This window comes from Dendronephthya gigantea, unplaced genomic scaffold (assembly GCF_004324835.1).
Source record: "Dendronephthya gigantea isolate DGI-Jeju-01 unplaced genomic scaffold, DenGig_1.0 000018F, whole genome shotgun sequence".
In the NCBI taxonomy this organism is placed as follows: Eukaryota; Metazoa; Cnidaria; class Anthozoa; order Malacalcyonacea; family Nephtheidae; genus Dendronephthya; species Dendronephthya gigantea.
The window spans coordinates 121,950-147,791 of record NW_021163028.1 but is presented as its reverse complement, the minus strand read 5'-3'; the positions used below and the strand labels follow the sequence as shown (position 1 = coordinate 147,791).

The following is a 25,842-nucleotide window of genomic DNA, read 5'->3' as shown; positions in this document are numbered from 1 at the left end:
CAAGTATGTATTCTTAAAACTGCATCTGTCATTACAAGATAAAAAAAACGGATGTGTAATAAAATACAATTCGGCTAAAAGCAATAAAATTTACATTTGTTTATAGACAGGGGTTTTCCCTGATGTTGTACTTCAGCCTTGGGGTATCAAATCAATGTTAAGTGTTTTACACTTGATAGAATCGACAATATTTTTCAATCAAATCAACCCATAGGGGTAAGAAATAAAAGGCAACTTAGCAACGATGACATAAAAATATATTCTTAGACTAAAAGCAATTAAACCTTAATATTCAAGAATGCATGCATGGTCGCGGGGTCTTCCCTGCCGTGGGGAACGTCAAAATTGTATTTCTACCGCTTAGTGTCATTTTCACTGTAACATAAATTTACACTAAATTTTATTCAGCGTTTGAGGATTTTTCAAATACATTTATGAACTTGTTGTTTCCGCAGATTTCGAAAATGAGACATCGCATCGCGTACTTTGGCAGTCTAAAAGTAATTCAGAAGCAGCTATACCCTTTTATGGTACGCCGTATTTTTCTGGTTGGTAATTACATCATGGAGTGTCAGCATGGTGTGGACAGAAATCTGTATCAAAAGAATATGCATGCAGCAAAGTTTCAAGTAGGTTTCGTGAAAATGTATGCATTAAGGAAAAAAGAGAAGCTATGTGCTAGAGATAGTTCCCTTTTAAAAAACTTAACATAATTTTAGACACTTAGGCCTGTATTCAAAAAGCTCACTCACACTCACACCTGAGTCAGACTGTAGTGAGGTTGACTCAAGTATGGTTGAAATGTGAGTGAGGGTGGAGTATGAGTGCAACGTTACACTGCGTGAGTGTGCGCTCATCCATTGGAAAATCGTGTCGATTTGTATTCATAAAGCGCACTCGAGTATGACTTATCCAAGTAGAACTGTACAATGACAATTAGGATAATACAGCTATTTCAATTAAGGTTGACAATTGTACAATTGAGGGTAAAGGACGTATGGGAACATCAATTTCGCAGTTCTAAGTAAGGTTTATACATCGGTACAGCAACGAGGAAATAAAATATAATGTTTATATAATCCCACGAGGCCTCTGATTTGTTAATTAAACCCATTCAATCTAACTATAGCTCGTGTTGTACATGTGACGAATGTCTGTGATCTCCGTAATTTAAATAGCTGACTATTGGTGTATAGGCACACACAATTTAGTGAGAACCAGGCAGTACAAGATTTCGCAACCTAGGCAGTTTTACTCAGAATTAGAAAAGACTCTGTTAATAGAACTAGTTGGAAAACACAAAGATGTTATCGAAAATAAGAAGAACGATTATAAGACAATTAGACAAAAAACCCTCGCGTGGGAAGAGTTAGCACAAGAATTTAATTCCCAATCTGGTGTTACGAAAAGAGATTCGAAGCAGTTAAAGAAATGCTGGGAAAATGTGAAGGCCCGTGCCAAGAAGAATCTTGCGAAGGAGAAGAGACGTGCAAAATTGACGGGTGGTGGTCCATCGTGTGTGCAACAAGAAGACGAGGATGCGGCCGTAGCCGCTATTATTCCCAATCAAATAGACAGCCTTAGCAACCCGTTTGACGACGATAATTACGTCGCAGGTAATTGAAGTGCACAATAAATTATGCTTGTAATATGTGATCGGTGTTTTAAAATAAGCCGTCGAAATGTATTTATACGTTACAGACAACACAGATAACGAAAGTGATAATTCACAGGCGTCGAGTACAAATGCGCAGAACTAACAGCAAAAATCATCTCTCGTCGTTGAGGCGGCTCTGAAGGACTCAGGCAAAACAAAGCCAAGAATATCAGCAGCGCAAGAAAAATGTTTGAAAATGCAGACATCACAGCATGAAGCTGAGATGGACCTCTTAGAACTCCAAAAAGCCAATCTGTTGATGCAACACAAAAGAAAAATGGAGGTGTTAGACGCCGAACTTGAATATTGGACGTCTGTGACAAAGGCAATGAAGACAGCAGACGAACAACAACGGAGACCAAATACAAGATCAAAAAAATGAAACAAGAAAGATATTTATGATTAAGGATTGTTGCGACATAGGCATGCATATGCACGAAACGCTTGGCAGATAAGATTGAAATGCAGACGTTTGTTTACTGACTGTGCGGAGATATTTTGAACTATAGATCGGTTTCAGACGATTTTCTACCTTAACCATTGCCCATTTACATCATTTTATATTTATAATAAATACACAGGGCAAATCATAACAAACGAGACCTTTTCAAATTCAAATTAGCCATAATCTCTTGTAGTAATTGGAAAGTTATGTTCATTGGAGAATCACGAATGACTACAATAGATTGTTTATGGCTAATGTGGCTATTTGAAAAGAGGAATGGTTTGTTGCTACATCTGTAGTGTGTAACATGAACTATGTAGCTCATGAAAGTAATAGACGTGTGTGTCTTGTATGTTCCGCACGTACAACGTTGTATGCAAATTTTGCGCTATCCACTTTTGTAGGTTTTTATTGTCTATGTGAAATGTTGACGTATTAAATTTTCGCGCACAGCATGTCCCAAACGTCGTTCACCAGCATGCGCATCAGGTAACTCATCTTCCGCAAGCAGCATATCATCCGCTTCATCAAATGGATCATTTCGGCTGCGTACAAAATTGTACAAAACGGCGGTTGCGACAATAATAGTTAAGGTCGTTTCTAGTTTCGTTCTTAGGCACGTTGATAAACATGGGAACATTCTCTTCCATATGGCGAACATTCTTTCTACTGTATTTCGTGTTCGTATATGTGCAACATTGTATCGGCGTTCTGGTTGAGTTTGCGGGTCAGCAAGAGGTGTCAGGAGATATTGGCGGCACGGATAACCGCTGTCACCCAGCAACATGCCATCTATGTCACCTCGTTCAAACTGAGCACAAAGACGACAGTTGTCAAAAATTCTTGCATCATGCACACTACCTGGCCATCGGGCCACAATGTTCTGAATTTCTAAATTAGGTCCACAGACAGCTTGCACATTTATCGAAAAGTATCCCTTTCGATTCCTAAAAAGTTCCGCGTTCACTCCCCCAGGACTTGGTATTTTAACGTGCGTACAATCAATAGCTCCCACAACGCCTGGAAATTCAGAAATTCTCCAAAAATCTAATTTGACAACATTCAGCATATCGACAGGAGGAAAACAAATGTATTGATTCTTTAAACCGGCAATTGCAACCGATACACGTTTGATGATTCTACTTGCTGATGGCTGCGAAATGCCACACAGGTCGCCGCAAGCTACTTGGAACGTTCCCGTAGCATAAAATCGAAGAGTCAACAAAAGTTGTATATCGGCTGGAATAGGTCTTCCTCTCTCATTAGGTGCATATAACTTGTCTCTGATTAGGTCAAGGAGTGCACGAAATCCATCCTTTGTTAACCTGAATCGGGACCGAAATTGATCATTATCATAGTTGTCATACTCAAAATGATATATTTTCCTCCTATTTAAGTCGTTTCGTGGGATATTGTTCACTAATTCTAACCTTCGTAGCCATCGATCCGCCATATTGTTATACGTTTGTTCCCTGGAGTGTGTCTGAAGGGAGGTATACCCTTCACTAACACTCCACTCAAAAATAGTACTGCCCTTAAGGGTGAGCATTGTCTTTGAATGCTTGGAGTGTGAGTGTAGTCTTCTACCGGACAAGTGTGAGTTGACACCTGATAAGTGCTCACTCGTCCTTACTAAGGTTGAGTAGCAACTCATTGAGTGTGAGTGTGAGTGAGCTTTTTGAATACAGGCCTTAATCTTACACAATGTCCTGCCTGCATAAACCTGCCATACATTTTTTACGATCTCCTATAAAAATCCCTATCAAGATTATTTCCAAATAATAAACTGACTTCCTGTTAACAGGATGGAGATTTTGTAATGAAAAAGAGGAGATTTTGGAAACACGATACGAAAAAATTGGACTGCGCTGCAGTTATTTATATGAAAAAAGTGGTAAAATTTCCGTACTTCAAGTTAACAATTATCTTATCATTTATATATGTATATATATGTATATATATGTATATATATGTATGTATAGTCTTTTATAACATTTAACTCATCCCAGGTTTCCGTTGATGCTAAAAGGAAAAAGAGAGACTCGACTTCAAACGCTCTACGAAACGAACTCCAAAATCTACGCACAACAATGGAACACAGGATTTATTTTTCTTTTCCAAAACCAGAAAATCACACCACGCATAATATTGGGCAGGTATAACATGTGATGCCTGTTTATTCATTCTCATACCACATTCCTCATCCTATATTAATTAGTACATCAATTATAACGTCACTATACTGAAGCTGAAGCGAACTTTTGTGTAAAATGCTGGTCTACACACCAACATTTTATATTAAAATACAAATTGAAAGACCAAAAATTATTTCTTGTACATTTTCTTAATTTCATGTCCTTTGTATCTAATTTAGCATGCAAGTATAGTACAACGAATTGATGGAGAGATAATTGAGAAGATCGGTAAACTCGTGGGTGAAGGGGTACGGAATGTGGACGAGATGCGACGACATCTGAAAATTTACGTTAAGGATGAAATGTTTCGTGGTAAACAACAACCAGAACGAAACAACCGTAAATATTTCCCGACCGGAAAGACGATTAAGAATCATATGTACAGCGCAACAATGAAGTCAAGGCTCTCCGTCATCGACCAAGAGAATGTACAAGAAATTATTGAAATCTGGAAGAATGAGCCATTTTGAGCGACTGACAAATTTTTCTTTCGCCCATACAAAGAAGGTAGCGGGGGAGAATCTACGAAAGAAGAAGACGGTCATGATAGCGACAACGGTGAAGATGAAGGTGAAGATGAGGTGATAACATAGGTGAAAAGGCAAGATGGGCGACTGCTTTTTGTCCATCAAACAGCATGGCAATCTAGGTTGCTTGCTAGATATGAAGAAGACTTGCCAAGACCACCAAATACTCTCTGCCTCTGTTCTTCGTTGCCGTCAAAACTAATGTCGATTACGCCATCGTCGCTTGGTTTATCATGCAAGATGAGACAGTATCTCAGAGGCTCTTTCAATTCTTCACAAATGGAATCCTCAATGGCAACCAAGACACTTCATGACGGATTGACGGATCTGTGCGAAGAGGAGATAAATTCCATAGAGACCATTTTTCCAGGTAAACACATAACTAAAAAAGTAAAACTTCCATTTAAAGAATACAGAAGAGGTCACTATCAAGGCGGAGAGCGACTCTATGGTTTCTATTATTTTATATTATGTTATACTAGATTGTTATGCGATTTTCACCAGGAACAAGCGTGGGAGCGTTGGACGGCAAAGAAAGACAGTGGAGTGAGCCACTATCGAGAAACATTACTGACCCTAATGCGGCAGATAGCTCGGTGAAAGACAGAGGAAAGCTTTGAAGATTCTCTACAAAATCTACAACTAACTGCGGATTGGAAGAGCAACGAAAAACTTGGGCATTGGTTTGAGATTACTTGCTTAAAACATAAAAAGGTAAGCTATTTGTAAAGGTCATTATTAATTGCGGTAAGATTTAAATTTTGATAATGCTGCACACATATGGGCGTCTAAGGGAGTCTCGTTCATACTCATGAGTGCACCACGCACTAGACCCTTTCCATCCTTACTTTGCAGTTTGGGATAAAAGGGTTAATGTACCTGCACCCCTACGATCTTTTCAAATGTATCAGTTTAGTTTACTATTTCTGTTTTTTAGTTACATTGCCAATAATGCAGAATGTTCGACAGATTGTAAACGCTATAACAAACAACTACCACAGTATTTACACAATCGACCAAACTTTTTGTGGACAACTGCATGAAAGGCCTTATCTATGCTGATGAATACGGTGGCCCACAAGTGCAACATCAAATATTAGAAGAACCATCAAATTAAAATCACTTATATTGAATTTAAATTCATCACACCGAATTTAAATTCATCACACCGAATTTAAATTCATCACACCGAATTTAAATTCATCACACCGAATTTAAATTTATCACACCGAATTTAAATTCATCACACCGAACAAACTGGTGAGCGGTTCTCGGTAACTATTCTCGATACTTCATGTTTTCATGCGAAACTGAATATTCTGCGACCATGATTTACATAAATAGATGATGTTTTGTAGAAATTGCGGAAAAGGAGTCTCAAATGAGGCAAAATTCTGTTCTGAATGCGGAAGTGGTAAGTTTTTCTTTATAATTTTATAATACATACAGAAAATAAGCCCAACAAGAGCGCATATGACGCATGAATGGAGGACTTTGTTAATATTTTATATAAATTTCCATTGCAAGGGTCCTACTAAAAATCGCCCGAGAGACAGAAAAACCGCCCGAGACTTAAAAAAACCGCCCGACAGTTTAGAAAAAATGGCCCGTGAGAAAATCCGATTTCTGATTTACCATAAATGCATATGCATTCAGTGTGATCTATCATTAACAATATAAAGAACTCTTTTACTTTCAGTTCAGACAAATTTAGAACCAGCTGCAACTTCTACAAGCAACTCAGATTGTTTAGAGCATAAAGGTTTGTATCCTATTTTCTTGTATTAACATGCTTGAATATTAAATTGATAAGCATATACACTTTGTGAGTTGGTGTGATGTCTGGTTTTATTAATTTTCTGCATTATACATGCAGAATATGTGTGGTGGTATACCACCCCCCCCCCAATCTTACAAAAATTCTTCTTGTGGGCCAAAAGTGGGAAACTTGAGAAGAAAAATATTCTGCAGAAAAGAAACAAAATGAAACCTAATTAATTTTTACTTGGTTATTCTCAATTAAATATTTGTATTTTTAACAATCTTTAAGGTGCATTAAAAATGTGCAATTATTAAATATTAAAGTTTATAAAAAAATCTTTATCTTTTTATTCTTTATCAATTTTTCACATGTTTCAGAAATTTGTTACAGTTTTAACCCCCTCCCCTAAACCTTCATGTTTTATTATAGTTGATGAACCAGAAAAGGTAGCTCATGATAAAAAAAAGTTGAAATCATTTGCCGATTTTCAAAAGTTGAAAGGTAAACAGTGGAAATCCTTAGTATCTAATAGCAAGAAGAGCAAGAATCCAGGTGGTGATGTGAAAATATCTATTGGTCTTTACGAATTTCATCAAAAGGACATGAGGTTAAAACCCAAACGGAGCAAGAGAATGGCACTTACGGTTTCCAATATTGCTCCATATGCAGAGATCCTTCGGAAAGCCATTGACAAGTGGAAATCATTTCATAGCGATTGCTATGATGAAGAAGAGGATTATATGCTTCTTTTAGAAGATTGCAAAGAAGCACTGTTCCTTCCTGGCTCTCATAAAGAATTTTTTACATTAAAAAAGTATCGAGAGGAGCTTGGTAAGGACTACAACAAGATCATATTGTTTTTATGCACAAGAAGTGATTTCCAGCTTCATGAAGATGGTCCATATGAAGATGGGCCATTTAACTCTGATGGTGCATCATCCAGCAAAAGATCTCGGTTGCAAACTTGCTTTAATTCTGATGCTGACAATATGATAGAAGAGTTTGTGAAAAGTGATGACACATGTGAAACACCTAACAATAGTGTGAATGATACAAGTATCAATCAGGAAATTGAATGTCAAGTTATCGATGATGAGACCCTTGCTAGAGAGTTACAATTTCAATTTGACCATGATCAATCAGCAGAGTTACCTACTAAAGAGAGTGTGGTTGATTTAGAAGAGAATAATAACATTAGCACTGCATCTGAAGATCCATGCATTGACCTTTCTAGTTTGATAAAGATGCTGGAAAATGAAGTGGACAAAACTGGTCAGTTTTTTGTCGTCGTGCGGCGAGGTGTACCCTTCCTAAGATCATTAACCTTGTGGCAACGTGAGTGTAAAAGATCATCTCCACAGAAGCTACTCCGTGTCAAATACATGGGTGAAAATGGGATTGACACGGGGGCGATGTCAAAGGAGTTTTTATCAGATACAGTTTTACAAATGGGGCAAACTATGTTTCCTAATGGCGTACCAGTTGACTCAGTATATAACATTCAAAATGGTAATTTCCGCTCTTGTGGTGAATTAGTTGCAACTTCCATCGTTCAGGGAGGACCACCACCATGTTTCTTGGACGAAAGTGCATACAGCCTGCTAATTAAACCAGATGTTGAACTTACCAGATTAGATCAGCAGAAACATTTTAGTGATAGTGATCGGCTGCTTTTTGAAAATTTGAAGAATGATGTTCAACTCCACAAAGATATGATCATTGAGAATGGATATACAGGCATCATTGACGACTGTCGTAAAGATGAAATAGTGGAGACGGTGATGATGAGTATAATTGGCAGAAGATTGCTTTACCTAAATGAGTTTGCTGAAGGATTAAAGCTTTGTGGTGTATTAGCGGCTGTAAGAGCTCACCCAGAAGTTGTCAAAGAGCTATTTGTAAGAGGGAACGAAAGTCATACAGTAGATGCAAACTATGTATATTCTTTGATGAGTCCTGAGTATTCTGATGATGGCACCTCAAAAAGAGTCCTAGAAAATTCAGTTATGGATCATTTCCAAGATTTGTTAATGGCACTAGAAGATGAGTCTATTTGTGGATACACTGAAGCTATTGCATGGAAAGATGGAAACCCAACTGAACAAAATGAAGGTGATGCAGATAGAACAGATGAAAATTCCCAATTTAGTAATGCAAGTCTAACCCCTGCAGGTGTACTTGGCTGGCTTACTGGACAACGGCATAGACCGTTGAATGGCGAAACAATGAAAATTATTGTTGAATTTGATCATAACTGTTTAATCAGAAACCCTCAGCATACAGTTTGCTTCCCCGTCGTTGGAGCATGTGGTCGTGTCCTTAGGTTGCCAGTTACGCATATGAAAACAAGCCATGAATTCAAAGATGTTTTCCTTCTTGCACTCTGTAAGGGTGGGGTTTTTGCAACACCTTAAGATGTTTGAATTTTAGTGTGTTATTTATAAATCCACTTATTAATATTATTTACTGTTAATCGACTTATTTATATTATTCATGTGTTCATGATAGGGATACAGGGGTGTTAACTGTTAAATCATATTAACAACTTTGGTTACTATTCTAGTTCAGTTCTTACCATCTATATGGTTGTTATATAATGTTTCATACAAATGTTGTTTGTGGGAAGAGGGTTTTTGAGTGTATAGCATTTCTAGCCTTGACAAGAGTGCTGCTTAATTTTCGGATTTGGGAAAAAAACTCTCTGAACAGAAATTTACTATCAAAACCCACTGAAATAAACAATACAATCAGCTGTACATTAAAATGTTTGCATAATCAATCTTAGCTGCTACAGAATCAATCACCATGAAGTGCAATTTTGTCTTGTAGTAGCAATTCAAAATGTCTTCATTTTAGAATTAGTGAAAGATCCACTCTATAAAGTTAAGATCCACTCTATAAACATTCAACAGTTACCAATTGTCCATAAGCAAAACTGTCAAACCCTCTTCTCATATCATCATCAGATGTTGCTGTTCTGTACAATTAACTGATTGTTTTCATATTGTTTTAAACTTTACATAAAGCTTCTCAGTTCAACAATTGAACTGCAAAAAAACCTATTTCATAAGGGTAAATTATGTTTTATTTGTAAATGTGTTGAAATTTAATAAATTGTTCAGTCTCGAATAATACAGTATTTAATGGCCATTTGCATGAATCATTATACGAGTATATAACTCTAAACCCTCATTCCAATCTTCAGGATGTTTGAAATTACAATGATCCATTACATAATTGAAATATTCCACATATTCATTTTCATCCTCTTGAATGTCTGGACAAGAATCCAAAACATGTTGACGTTGTTGCTCATTGACTGGTAGTAAAAAGTCTTCTGCATTGTGCTATTCTGGAAGGTGGTATAATTCATCAGGTCTTCCTGGAACTGTATCATGCCTTGTTCTTCGAATATAATGTGTATTCCAATGGTCCTTTACCTGATCCAAGTCCTGCTGAATTAGACTGGAAAAGCAAAACCACAGACACTCCATTTCAAGGTCATTTCCAATGGTTACCACTTCACGTTCAACTAAATCTTTAAAAAAGTTGATCCACCAGTTTGCTCTACTTCTCCTGAAATATGACCACCACCCCTCAATTCTTTGATTGTGTTGAGATGTTCCGTAAATGTGTGCTTGCTCATTGTCAGTAAAAAAGCACTGTGCGGCTGCAGCCAGTCCATTTTCGGTTCCATAGTCAGTTCTCAATTTTCTGGGACAACCATCATACGCAGTTACTGCATTCATGTAGAATTTCAATATCACTTGTGGGTTGTTGTTTGATCGTGACAACTGCAACCACATCATCTTACGGCTAAAACCATCTATGCACCCATGAATGGGGAATCCATAGGGTTTTAGTTTATCATATCCATCTAAATGCCAACAATAGTTTGGCCCTGGGTTAAGGTAAGCTCTTCTTTTCAAACAATGAGCACGTCTTGTTTCACAACCGTTAGGATCCAATTCTTTCAACAAATCTTCAACTTTTTTTCGAGGTACCATATATCCTTCCCGGCGAAGAGTATGCCACAAGCTCCGATAACCAGACATACTACCCGGTCCATTGATTTCTCGCAGGATTCGTGTCCGTAATTCTTGTTCATTGAAGACTGTACATTTTCTAGTAAGACCTAGCATCTTCAATCGGTTTTTCAAGGTTCTTAAACCCATGGAAATTCCACGAAATTTCGACAGAAATTCTATGATAACGTTGTATTCAAATCCCTGTTTAAAATAGTATTTGATAGCTATCGTTTCACAAGAAAGTTCAGCACCACATGAACCACAAAAGTTGTCGTTGAGCGACACTCCCGCCTCACAGGCATCACAATTCGCCATGTTGAAATTCAGAACTCTTTTACCTAAGTCACCATTTTTTCTGCACAAGTGCGTCGAGTAAATTCACCTGTCTTCTTGTCAATATCGAAAATTTATACACTCCCATGTGTTCTTTGTTTATTATACCTCTTTTTCTTTATTATCAATGAATTTAAATTCGGTGTGATGAATTTAAATTCGGTGTGATGAATTTAAATTCGGTGTGATGAATTTAAATTCGGTGTGATGAATTTAAATTCGGTGTGATGAATTTGAATTCGGTGTGATGAATTTAAATTCGGTGTGGTGAATTTAAATTCGGTGTGGTGAATTTAAATTCAATATAAGTGATTTTAATTTGATGGTTCTTCTAATATTTGATGTTGCACTTGTGGGCCACCGTAGATGAAGCTATACGATGTACACAATAAATCAAGACACGGTTATATTTTCAGTAAGAAGTGACACCCAAAACCAATATTACGAAGCTCACTTTTATTCTCCAAATGATGAAAATGTGCCAAGTTGTAACTGTGTGGATTGGCAGAAACACTACTTACCATGCAAGCACAAGTTGTCAGTTATAGAGGCGAATAATGGATGGGGATGGTAAAATCTACCAGTTGGTTACAGAGAGTCCTCTTGCCTAACCATTGACAATGAGATTATTTTCCAGAAAATTGATCATCATCAGAACGAAAATAAAGATACCTGAGAATCAAATGCTTCACACAACAAATAATGATAAGATGGAAGAAAACAATGTTGCCCAGCAAAAAACAAAGTTTCATAAAAGACGTACCAAAATCGACATATCCTAAGAGAACATCTGTAACAAGATGCTGTGACCTCGTTGCTAGGATAAAAAGTTTAGTGCACGAATGTATCAACGCAGCGGCATTGGACGAAGTAGAGAAAGACCTTGAATACTCGCTTAAGAAATTTGAACCCAGCATTAGCAGTAGAACCACCACTTGCTGCCCCTGATAGACCGAGTGCCCCAAAACGTAAAAGAAAGACCCATTAACAGAAGGAAACGCTCTCTACATCATCACGGAGAAAGAAAGCGAAACAATCTATACTCCCACCAGTAAAGCCAAAGAAAGTGCATCCTTTAGGTAAGAGAACTGGGCAGCGTGCGCAGATGATGAGGAAATATTATAAAACAAGCATGTCGCTAGATGAAATGATACTTTACAAGACAGAATACAACCAAAATCAAGGTATATTAATTCACCCCAACTATTCGAAATGGAATGCCATTAACAACAATGATCCTCATTGTTTATTACTCTTGCAAATAAAATCGTTCGAACCATTTCTTCCAAGAGGAGCTGAAATGCTTTTAAAAAGCGTTAATCAACAATTTATTGATTAAACAACATTTTAAATCAACTATTTGACGAAGTGCTGAATTCGTACTTCTGGTTCTTACAAGAAAATATAAAAATGTGCTTTACGCACCGTCAACATCAATGCTCGCACTGCAGAAGGGTCTACCATACAATCGACTATGGAAAGGAGAAGATATCAGTTATTAGTTTTATGTACACCCTCGTCCTCTTGCCGAGCCTCATAATCAAAGAAAAACAACTCGTTATATTTACTCCCTTCTCGACCTCCTCCTGCTGACTCTTCTTCTTCTTCTTCCTCGGTATTTAAATTCATGTTCTCATCTTTTTGCTCCGGTCTCTTCATATGACATAAATGATTGTCAAAATCATTAATGAGGGCTTTACATATTTTACATTGAACTTTCTCGCACAAATGTTTATTCAATTTACACTTTCTCACAGACTTCCCGCATTTTGAACATTTCTTTACTCCTTCGCAAACGGATTGAGCTTTTCCGATAGATCTCTTGTGATAATTGTAACATATATGCTTCGCTTTTAAATGTCCTCCCACATTCGTCGCAATTCACAGGTGAAACGAAAGAACAATCCATAGAGCGACAACATCTACACATAGAAGGACATATATGACTCTTGGCATCGGAGTAAGGCTTCCTGCAAGTATGGCAATAATAACTTCGTGCAAAGAAACCAGGCATGGAATTAATAACATCGTAATGGTTATTATGTAAATACAAATAAACTCGTTTTACATCCTGTTGACTAGATTGATGAAGATATATAATAACATCGCCATGCTCTGCTGAGACGATATTTATCTCATAATCGGTGAGAAACTCCTGGAATAATTTAATCTCAGGAATTCCACATGGTCCTCTTTGTACATTTGCTTTCTTATGTAGGTCCTCCGCCTTCTTTCTTGTGAGAGCACTTCGACTGTCTTTTATAAGATAATATTTTTCGTCTTTCTCAATCTTTGCAATAGCTACAACTAAAGCTCTAGCAAGACACATATCTTCATTATTTTTTATGACCACCACAGATTTTTAGTTTCTAGATGTTTTAAAAGTTTGACATGACTTCGTCTAAGCCTCCCTGAACCTGACGGCATTTCAACATGAACAATGTCAGCGATCACCGAATCGTTTAAAGTAAAATGCTGATTGGATTGTACCACACGTTCAACCTGAGAAAAAATTCTTTCTGTAGTGAAACGAGAAACAGACATAAATGGTAATGATATAGGTGTTTTTAATTGCGGTGTGTACGCTCATAATCTTGAATAATATCGAGATCCTCATTCTCGTCATTAAAACGAACTCTGTAATCGATGCCTTTAGTTTTAAACTTTTTCGATTTAACCTCGTTAATTTTCTCAACAGTATAAAAAGAAGTATCTTCTTGCATGTTCGTTTTGTCATGTTCCGTGCTTGTACTTGCTCCCTCATTTACTCTACCTTGTCCTGCAATTTGTCCATCATTCATCTCATCAAAGCCTCGTTTCCGACTGCCCGAACCGACATGCATATCATCCTCATTTACTTGCCAAATCCAATCATCATCGTCATCGTTAATTAAACGTAAAAAACTCTTGTTTGGATTTAAAATTGCCTCTTCGTCTACCTCCCAAACCCATCCGTCATCATCATCATTATTATTAAACCTGTCGATCTCTCTTTGTAAATCGTCCTCCATCTCTGACGATAAACTGAACTGAAATGACATGCGCTCCATTTATATAAAACCTCAACGCAACGACACGTGCTTTTACTTTATCACTGCGTGCTTTTACTCTATCCGCGCGTGCTTTTACTCTAAGTTCGCGTGCTTTTACTCTTAGTGCACGTGCTTTTACTCTTAGCACGCGTGTTTTTTAAAAATAATGTGTTTTTATTTTTTAATTCTTAAAAACACGTGCAATCAAAAAGTATAAATAAGAAAGGGCGAATCAATGCAGTACTCATCAAAATGAAGTGCTTACACGGGAAAGAAGCTGTAGTCTCTGAAAATGGACAATTTTGGATCTGCGGTCAAACAAATAATTGTAAACTTATTTGTTCAGAGAAAGACGGTTTTCTATACGAAAAAGGAATTGAAAAATTCCTATCTACTTCGCAAAAACAACCTTTCTGTTGCGAAAACAACTTAGCAAGAATGAGAGTGGTTAAAAACCCGGAGAAAATATCGTATGGTTGTCCCTTCTTCGTGTGTTCAAAAGATGTAAACCCATGTAAATACTTTCAGTGGGGTGACGAATACATTATCGAGAGACCAAAATGTCATCATGAAAAAAGAAGCAGAAAGCAAATCGTAAAAAAAGAGAGCCCGAATAAAGGACAATTCTTCTTCTGTTGTCCTGAATCGCCAAAGAAGTCATGCAATTTCTTTATGTGGTGCGAACCAACAATCCCTGCACCGAAAGGAACAACACACAGATTAATCCCTAAGAAAAAGGAGGAAAAACCCGAGGATAACGAAAACGAGGACCTATACATAGAGGACAGCCAAAATCGTCCAAGCGCTTTGGGCTATGGGAGTACCTTTGATTTCTACCCGCAATACTACCGTCGCCATGATGAACAAGAGAAACCCTCAAAAAAAAGAAGAAAAATCGTAAATTATAGTTACGATGATGAGGACGGTGACGATGAATCTTTATTTGTTATAAACTTTGTTAAACTTTGTTAAAAACATGCGTTACAAAAACTTTTTTATCTTATGAAAACTCTCTTTAGTTCTTATGAAAATTCGTTTTGTAAAAATCTTGTTAAAATAAAATTTTTTAAAAATATCTTGTGAAAACTCTCTTTATTTTATATAGTCTCAAAAAACACGTGCATAAATATGACGTCATAATCCTTTAATCCTTAATCCATGCACCTCTTAAAAACAAATGACGTAATAATAAACATATGTCAATGACGTAATAATAAACATACAAGGGAAACGGGAAACTTGTATTCGTGATAAAAACATGCAAGGGAAAACCCGTATTCATAATAAAAACATACAAAGAACATTATATTAAAAATGTTTTAATAAAAAACACAATAATAACAATAAAACTCTATAATTTAAATGTCTCTCGCAAGTTCATAAAATAATAATGATCGTAAACAATAAAACTATAATAACTATAATAACTATAATAACTATAATAACTCTCACAAGTTCATAAATGTTATACTTAATTTTAAAAATCCATATCATCCTCAAAATTACTATCGTCGCCAAAGCACTCGAAATCGAGGAGTTCTACTTCAAAGTGAAAGTCGTGAATGTATTTCTTCATATCCTCTAGCGGATCCTCTGCGTCGGTCTGGTTGTTATTGTTGTTGTTGTTGGCATGTTGCTGTTGCTGCTCTGTCCGAGGTCGAAATCAATGTCGAGGTCGTCTAACGGATCTGGAGGGGGTTGTTTATCGTCGTCGTTGACATTGCTTTGCGTGCTGTTGGCAATATCTGCTTCCCCAAAACTGTTTTTATACCTTTCTCTAGATGCTCAATCTCTTGCCGAATCTCGTCTTCGATGCTTATGATATCGCTCACTTCGGTTAGTGAGCTGGTCAATGAGGTCATGTCTAGGCCGCTGTCATCAAACAATCTTAATTTCCAGTCCATCGTTTTCGTTATGTCTTTTATATGCGGGTTCATTTTCGTTATCTCGCGATAAACTTTCGAGTATTCGAAAAAAATATGTGGATATTTTCTCTTTATCCAAACACTCAGGGGCTTATTAAACTTCTCATCGTCGCGTACTCTTTTCTTCCTTAATTTTTCTCGCTCGTTTCTACTTATTGGGCTCCTCTTACGTCCCATTACTCCCATAATCACATAAAAAATATATGAGCTAAAAATTCAATCGTCGCCTTTTATAGAAAAAAAGAGGATAACCAAATATGAAAAAACAACCAATCATAATGCGTATTGGCGGTTGGACGTATAAGGACAAACGTTTAGAACATTTTTTTATGCACGTGCATATAAAAAGGGAAAAATACATATTAAAAATCATTTTTACCGTCGCGGAAAACGTTGTCGCATTAATTGATATGGACGGATTAAGGCTAAATAAAAAATTCTACTGCAAAGAATTGGGACTAATGGGATTGGATGATGTGGAAGCTATGTCTTTCTTATTTGAGATACTTATTGCCTGGGAAAATTTAAGCGAGGAGGACAAAAAACACTGTATATATGTCATGAGTCACATTCATAAACTGCCCTACAACGGACCGTTCAACGCCACAAAAATATACGAAGCCAGCGAAATCGATAGCATCGTGAAATCTTTTTACGAAAGCGTAAAAATTGATGAAGAAAGTAGCATGGGCTACAAAGGGGGAATATCGAACAAGAACTACCATCAAAACTGGGGATTCCCAACATTAATTTGGAAATATTTGGATGTCCTAAAGTCTAAACCAAAACAATACGTACCATGGATTCAAGCAGACCCTACAGCAAATGAATACGAATTACTGAAAACATGTGGGAATCACAATGTACTCAACGCGTACGAACATTGTCCGAAAGCAGAACTACAAATTATAAACAATTGGATAGAAGGATACGAAAAAACATCAGAATACATATACGGTAAAGCATTGTAAATAAGAGCTTTGAAAATATATTGTTTAGCGGTTTATAAATATCATCTGGTTAAAATATATTTGAACTTTGTAAATATATTGTTTAACAAAGAGCTTTGAAAATATATTGTTTAATGGTTTATAAATATATTGTTTATAAATATATTGTTTATAATTCATTTACACTGTTAAAAATAAATGTATTTTTACAGAAAAAGTTCTGTAATTTTTTACAGTAATTGATTTGTAATTCTCAAAATACAGTATTAATTGCTGTAATAAAAAAAGAATCTGTATTTTAACAGATAATTTATTGTAACATTTTTCCGTGATTTTACTGGGACAGTAAATTAACAGTAAAATGTTGTAAAAAAGCAGAAGTCTTATATTTAACAGACAAGCTGTAGTCTTATATGTAGTGATTTTACTGTAAAGATAAATTACAGTAAAATGTTGTTAAAGTACATACTCTGTATCTTAGGCTTAGGGATAATTTTCTGCTATAATTCCTATGGCTATAGTATAGAGTATAGATAATGTGTTGTAAAAATCGAGAAATTTTTACTTGCACATGAATCATGACTCATGCATGAGCCAGACGAGGTGCCTGATTCAAACAAAAGCTGGTCATGTTAGCTTTTTAACCAAAAACTGTTCGTGTGTACGCCCGACCAGAAATTTTTGTTTGCTGTATCGGACGTATGCACACACGAAAAGAAATGCCAAGCCAAACTGACTTGTTTACAGGAAAAAATGTTCGTCTCTTGCGGGCTTCAATTTGTCAATGATGGCAAATAGGCTGAAATAGCTTTTAATTAGTATTTGCACATGATATAAACCGGAAAAATCGTAGTTCCTGTTGAAAAACAAGCTTATTTCGTTTGTTTTTAATAAAAGCTTGTTTAATAGTCAGTGGCGTGCATGTGAACTCCATGCACTGCGAATAGACATAAAGTCATAATATACTCTTTTAATAGCAATCATTTAATTTGTTTTGTTTTAACTCTTTCGAATCAAAATATGTAATATTTTCCCTAATAAATAAATACTAGCCACGTTTCGAGTATCATTATAAAATTCTCAGTGCTAATGGCTGTTCAAACCGTGTCCGTGAGTAACACGTGATACAGAAATGTGATTGTGGTTTTTGTTGACCTTTGATCTTTACTGTGAAGTTTTGTCTTCACTGGCAAAAAGTTGCAAAGCCGGAAGAAAGGTTGAAAAGCCGGAGAAGTGCGAAAGAACTGCATTTACGTGCCTAAAAAGGCTAAAATATTTGTTTTAAAAGTTTTACACCGTTGGGTACTTATCAGAGAATCTTCTATACTAATTTCCTGGCCGAGCTGAGGCTTTTACGTTTCCTACCGTTGGATAATCAGCGTGATAAGTCGCGTCTCAACATCGGACAGTCGAGTGTCGTTTTGAAGTGACCACTTTCCTCGAGGCTGTGTTTGTCCTAGTTTGTGTTTATGTGAATTAGTAAGTACTACTTATGTCTTTCCGCTTCAATGCTCGTTGTGTTATATATTTCCGTATTGTTAATTAGTATGTACCGTTGCAAGGCGCCTACGTGTTTTCATCGAAGTCGTTCGCTGGGAGCTTATGCCAACCATTACAGGCTTCATTCCAACGAGGCCAATGTAACGTTCCCTTGCGCTGTTAAAAATTGTGCTCGAAGGTTTCGAACATATAGTGCATTCAAATCGCATGTTACAAGAGATCATGAAAATGCAAGGCGAGAGGGATCTAATACTGTTAGCTCTGCGCCGATACAATGCCAATGTAGTTTTTGCTCCAAGTTTCTACAAAGCATAAAAGATTTAATTGCTCATCAAAAAGATCACATTACCCAAGGTGTCGAGGTAACTTGCCCTTTTAACGGCTGTAACTCAAAATTCAAAATAAAATCATCATTTACTTCTCATCTAAGTAGGCGTCATAAAAATCCTGCCAACAGAGAGGTGTCTTCTGAGTTACTTGTACATGTAAATAGCCAAGCAACTAATAACACTTCAAATTTAAGCCAGTTTGATGGTTTTGATTCAGGAGAGACATCCAACAATGACAATCTTGAAAATGATGATACCCAAGAGGATATTAGTGAGTTATTTGTTAAAAATTTGGCATTGTTTTACCTGAAACTAAATGCCAAATATCATGTGCCTGCTAGCACTATCCAAAAGATCATCCAGGAAATGCAGGCAATGCATAACATGTCTCAAACTCACTTAAAACATCATATAAAAACTAAATTGGGAGAAATGTCTGTTGGAAGTGCAGTAATTGACCAAATTGTAAATGAATTTTTGCCAAATGATATATTCAATCTGGCCCATGGGAATAAAGGAGCACTAAGCACTGAGTATAGGAGAAAACAGTTTTTTAGGAGTAAATTCAGATATGTTGCCCCTGTTACTAATATACTTAGGTTTTGATAAAAATCATGTGAAAAGATATTTTGAGTATGTACCAATAATTGAAACGATACAGGAACTTCTAAAAGATGCAGGTGTAAAGAAGCAATTTGCAAATCCTATTTTAAATTCAGATGATATATTAAGAGATTTCATGGATGGTAGTGTGGCCAAAAGTAATGTTCTTTTTGTTGAGCTAGGAAATGCAATAAAGCTCATTCTCTACCAGGATGCATTTGAAGTTGTCAATCCTCTGGGATCAGCGAAAAAAAAGCATAAAGTTTTAGCTGTTTATGTAACATTAGGAAACATTTACCCTCAAAATAGATCACAAATTGATCAAATGCAGCTTGTTCTCCTTGTAAGAGAAAGCGATTTTAAGTTTTTTGGACAAGATGCCGTGTTTCGCATCCTGGTAAATGATCTGAAAAAAATTGAAGAACATGGTGTTCTTGTTGAGAAAGAATACATACGAGGAACTGTTACTATGATTCTTGGCGATAATTTAGGTAGTCATTCTATCGGGGGATTTGTAGAAAACTTTAGCAGCTCTCCATATGTGTGCAGATTTTGTCTTATGGAAACTAAAAACATTCAGCTTGGTGATATTTTTGACACTTTTTCTCAAAGGTCCCCTGATAATTACAATGCCAACTTGCAAAATGTAGAAAGTAATCCAGACTTAGGTAACTATAAGGGTATCAAGTTTAATTCAATTTTCAATGAATTAAAATATTATCACGTTTGTAATCCAGGTTTACCACCTTGTTTAGGCCATGATCTGTTTGAAGGTGTTGTTAATTATGATTTGGCCTTGTATATACACCATTTTGTGAAAGTTAACAAGTGGTTTACATATGCCCAATTCAATCATATAGTGGCAAAGTTTAAGTATAGTGGAAGTGATGCCAATAATAAACCAAGTATAATTTCTGAACAAGGTAGTAAATTAGGTGGTCATGCTGTTCAGAACTGGTGTTTGCTAAAACTTTTACCACTTTATATTGGTCCAAGAGTTGCCAACACCTGTGATCCTGTCTGGCAGTTAACTCTACTTCTAAGGGAAGTTGTTGAGCTTATATGTGCACCAGAAATTAGTTTGGCACAAGTTGCACATTTAAGAGTAAAAATTGAAGATTATTTAGAGCAAAGAGTTTCACTCTTTCCTGACAAGCCAGTGAGACCAAAGCACCACTATATGGCACACTACCCAAGACTTATTTTACAATTTGGTCCATTGATAAGAGTTTGGACTCTTCGTTTTGAGAGTAAGCATTCATACTTTAAGAGGTGTGCTCGCTACAGCCAGAATTTTATCAATATATGTCACACATTTGCTGAGCGGCATCAACTTTTACAGGCTTACCTTAACAATGGTTCACTTTTTGGTGCAAGCACAAATTTTGAAAGTGCTATCCCATTTAATGTAGATCTGTATAATGATAGCATCAAAAATGCCTTTTGCAACCATCACTCAATAAATGAAGAAGTTGTCACCTCTTCTGTGGCAGTTATTGATGGTATTCAATACCAAAAAGATTTTTATATTGTCCTAGATTGCCAACAGAGTAATTTAGCATTGGGTCAAATAATAATGATTTTTCAACATAAAGATGATACAGTGTGCCTTCTGGTTAAAAAAGTTCCAGCACAATATCACTTTGAAATGGGATATTATAAAATTGGTGTTAGTAGAGAGTCAGGATTCAGTTGTGTTAAGTTGTCTGATCTCAAATCACACTGCTGTTTGCCAGCATACACGATGGAGAAAGGGCAAGTCATTGTTTTAAAACATGCAGTTTTAGCTTAAATTTTTGAAAAGCTACCTTGGTTGCATGGGTTATATTTATATAGACTAGTTTGCTGGGTTTAGCCGTAACTTTACCTAACTTTGCGAAAGTATATAAACAGGGTATATAAAAAACTGTAAATTCCATAATTTGGATGCACAAAATCACACCTTAGAATTTCCATATGGCTGTGCAAATAATTACACTTCTTGGATTTGCAAATACTTATCTGTGTACATTACTAAAAAATAAACACACAATGTGAAAAAATGCCGGAACATAATTAGTTCAACAGGCAATGAAATTCTAATGTATGATCTCGTGCATACAAATTATGGCATTTGCAGTTTTTTTATGTACACCCTTTACATATATATATATATATATATATATATATATATATATATATATATATATATATATATATATATATATATATATATATATACAATTCTGCCAGCCTAATTTTTGATCTTGCCATAGATCTACAGTAGCTGTAACAAGATATTGTAGACATGGATGAGATTGTACAACTACTTCAGAAGTTACTTCCCCAGTTGTCAGTAGATTTGATTGAGGTAACAAAAGATAAATTGATTGGGATGGGAGTTGATAGTGTTGAAGATCTACAACTTCTTCAAGAGCAAGATTTGACTGATGTGCTTAAACCGATACAAATAAGAAAATTATTGCGGCATTGTGGGGCAGGTGTGTATGCATGGTGATAAGGCTTTACAATTAACAACCAAATTAAAACATAAATTTTATGCACAGCATGTACGTGTACTCATTCTATTAAGAATGAATACATTTTATTCAACAATGAATACTTTTTAAGTTCCTTTAATTTGTGGATTCCTGTGCTTAGGTTTGTGTTTATGTTGCATATGCTTCTTTGCATTGTATTGTTTTATCTTTGCTTGTGCTTTTCCTTATATTTGCATGCAACATATGTATGCTTCACATTTCTGTAGCAAAAGCCTCTGTTGCACAAATAACTATGCCTGCATTGCCCTCCTGGAAGGACACTTCAAACACGACACCAGTGAATAGTAACACCAGTTCACTTAATTCACCATGTTCCGGACGAAATACTCCAATTCAGTTTGATGATATTGATATCCAATCAGATAATGATAGTGCATCTGGAGGGAAGACAAGTAACTACTGGATCAATAATTTCCAAATACCCTGGAATAAATTTCCTAAATCTTTGCTCGATGCCTGTACCAGTAAGGTACGACCAACACCGCGTGATAGACGTGAGATGGTACGAATAATATGTGATGATATTAAAATGCACACCTCACTTCCTGGAAGAAGAAACCTGGCCCGTATTGCCGAAATGATGGTATCCAAGTACAAGGATTCATTCTGTGACACTATTGGTGATACTGTTATTGGTTCGGGTTACGAATCGCTGCGAAAACAACTTGAAGAAAAGATGGCAAACCTAAATAGAAAAGCTGGCAAAGCTATTGTAAAGTTGAGTGTTTCCAGTGATGATGATAATGATTCTGAAACCAAAATCAAAGGGAAAAAAAGACCTGGAGCTGATTCATACGGATGTATAAACTGGCAACCCGATGCGCTTCCTACAAACGAGACACCTAGCAGTCAAAAATCGAAACAAGATTGGCTTGTTTCAGAGTTTCCTAAGAAAAACCAGGACAAAAACAAAGTTTTGCAATTTATGGAAAATACGTACACATCTCAGCGTCTTTTAATCAACCAAACTGATCCAAACCCTGTGCCAGTACAAGAAGTTCAAATCCAGTGGCCTTTCTTATTTGAGAAAGATTGCATGTTCCAGCATTTTGAACTTCTTATGGGATTTAAGATCCAGAAAGTCATGATAGAAAGTATTGGAGACAAAGCGGATACCATATTCAAGTTCATGAAAGAGTGTGTTGTTCCTTCAAAGAAAAACCTGAAGCAATTGCTTATTCGTATAGAAGCTGCTATGTCTGCAGAGAAAATGCAAGTACCCCAGATTGATGGTGTATTTCTAATGCTTTTGGCGTACTTTGAAGAACCTCAAGAGCTTATGATTAAGTCATTTGATGTAAGTACTGCAGTAAACTGACCATTTCAAAAATTATTGATCTTTTGAAATATCTGATATTGGGATATCTGATAGTGATGGTTTAGTGGTTATTATAGATAAGAACAATACACTATCATTTGAGTAACAATTATCCCAAAATATCAGATACTCCAATAGATACATAAATTTTGAAAAGGGCAATTTGGAAGGGGGAATTGTCAATTGTGCAGTAGCTTGTTGTATCAAGCCCATTCATTTACCTCAACTGTGGATAAGCCGAGTTTAAATATTTATAATTTACAGTTTAGCTTAAACAGATTGTTAAACTCAGACAATAAGGCAAGTCTATAGATTTATTTAATACTTAATTGGACTAATGTATACATTTGTTAGTAAATTATATTATTTAAATATAACTCATTCATGACAGGTTTAAAAGTTATTTAAACTCGGCTTATATCCACATGCAGTTGAGGTGAATGAATGGGCTTGATACAACTGGATTTTGGTGAATATGTCAGAAATTTCAGTTATTAAGTTCTAGCTTCGTATATTTTAGGTAACTGCCACTGTTACAGAAGTTGTGAAAAACTGTCCTACAACACCATACATATCTGTATTTGGTAAGTGTTTGTTTTATGGTTATATTATATATTATCTATATATCCATCCGGCTATAGCCACCCAGGAAGTTTATTTTATTCAGGCTAGGAGAAAAATTAATCCAGGTAGTAATTAATTAATCCATTAATTCAACTACATGAAAAACAATTGACTATATTTTTGACAAAATAATACACAATTATAGCTTATTTGCCTGTCCCCAGTGGAATGCACTTGACTGCGAATAACACTAAATTATGCCTTATTAATTGGATCATAAATAGGCGATGAGTTGCTGGGGGAAAGGTGCTGTTTGGTGGTGGATGGTATTGTGGTAAACGACTCTCTCACAAGCATAGCTGAAGGAATGATGATGTTGTTTGCCTCATACTATGTGTTAAATATAGCATATCCCGACGAGTTAGCAGCTACTTTGGAATTCATTCAAAGGTTAGCATTGGATATACATGCATATCTTTTAAAACCCATGAAATAAGAATGCAGATATTTTAACTTTATTTATAATTAGAATTTTTAAATATCGTATTTTTCTTTCTTAAAATATAGATGTTTTCTCAATTTAAACCCAGAAAAAGGGAACAAAAGATCCAAAAAGAAAGGGAAACAACATTCCATTAACCCTAAGGTTTTAACCTTAGCAAACACATTAAAAGACTATCAAAGCAAATGGACTTTATAAGGAGCTTACTGATAGTTCATATAGATGTTAAAAACCGTATAATTTGACGATTTTGTCATATGTTACTTTGTTATTGTTATAAAAAAATGCTGTTTAAGGAGACATTTATCATCAAATATTGCGTTTCATGCACCTAAGGTTTATTTGTAAATTATGTTGCATGGTATTAAATGCCATATTTATTTTATCCTGACATTCGATGTTCAGTTTTATGTTTAACTGTAATTCCCTATAACAGTTGTATGATTTTATATTTTTTAATATAATATGTTAAAAACTATTGCTCTATACTTTGATCTTTATACAATAACGTGATGATATTCCCGTAAAATTACAGATTTCCGTTAAAATATAGTCTCTGTAATTTTACAGTACTTTTACTGTAAAATTAACTTGTAATTTACAGTAGTTCTAGTGTCCAAGCTGCCGTACTTTTTACCGTAAAATAACTAAGATTTTTTGTATATTAACAGTATATTGCACTGTATATTAAAGCTATTTTTCTGGTTTATATATTAACATAAAGTTTCTGTAAAATAACAGATTTCTGTTAAAATACAGTTTCTGTAATTTTACAGTAATTGCTCTGGCGTCCAAGCTGCCAGTACTTTTTACTGTAAAATAACAGAGATATTTTTAACAGTGTAGTTAAAATATATTTGAACTAAAAAAGGGACCATCAAACAAGTCCATTAGCTCAATCCTTGCCTCTCTATCCCATCTCCTGGGGAAATATTTACATATTCTGTAAGAATCTCACGTACATCCGTTTTGAACATATGATAAACAAAATACATAAACACAGATCTCAATGCCTGCGCTAATGGATTTTTAAACGTGTGAACTCTCAAAACACGTACAAAACATAAAAGAGAATCAATATCCAACGGTCGAATGTAAGATTGTTGAAATACAAATATATTCTTAATATCCCTTGCAGTAGGCTCTTTAATATTGAGTATAGCATCTTGAATCTTGTTTAATACAACGTTTATGTTCATCGTGTCATAATAACCAATTGCAATAAAAACATACAGCTTTATACATATTTAAAAACGCGTGCTTTATTTATATAACATCTCTAAAAACACGTGCATTTAAAACACGTGCATTTAAAACGCGTGTATCACGTACAAATTGAGATGAAAAATACCAACTCAAACATACCCTTACTAATCTATCACATCTCTTAGCATGTCTAAAAAATAACACCCTCTGTAATACATTGTCAATATTATCACATAAAAAAATTTTCAGTGATAAACTTTGCACAATAACATGCCCTATAATTGTATAATTAACACGTAGGCGAGTCATATCATTATAAAGAGTTAAGTGAGTTTTCACCGTATCTATGAATATAATCCATAAGAATCTCCCTCATATCTTTCTTCAATATGTGCTGAACCATATACATGAACACTAATCTCAGCG

General features: G+C 35.6%; 2 protein-coding genes across 2 annotated transcripts; one reads left to right on the top strand and one right to left on the bottom strand.

The window, feature by feature from the left end:
* Positions 1 to 9,933: 9,933 nt before the first annotated feature.
* LOC114520788 lies at positions 9,934 to 10,728 on the bottom strand. The gene has a single exon (XM_028541119.1). The coding sequence runs from the start codon at positions 10,726 to 10,728 to the stop codon at positions 9,934 to 9,936; it is 795 nt and encodes a 264-aa protein (XP_028396920.1).
* A 7,044-nt stretch (positions 10,729 to 17,772) lies between these two features.
* Positions 17,773 to 25,043, top strand: LOC114520881. Its single transcript, XM_028541224.1, has 6 exons — positions 17,773 to 18,333; positions 21,542 to 21,766; positions 22,033 to 23,123; positions 23,665 to 23,728; positions 23,993 to 24,158; positions 24,276 to 25,043. The coding sequence occupies exons 2-6, from the start codon at positions 21,574 to 21,576 to the stop codon at positions 24,406 to 24,408; spliced, it is 1,647 nt and encodes a 548-aa protein (XP_028397025.1). The 5' UTR covers positions 17,773 to 18,333; positions 21,542 to 21,573; the 3' UTR covers positions 24,409 to 25,043.
* Positions 25,044 to 25,842: the final 799 nt, after the last annotated feature.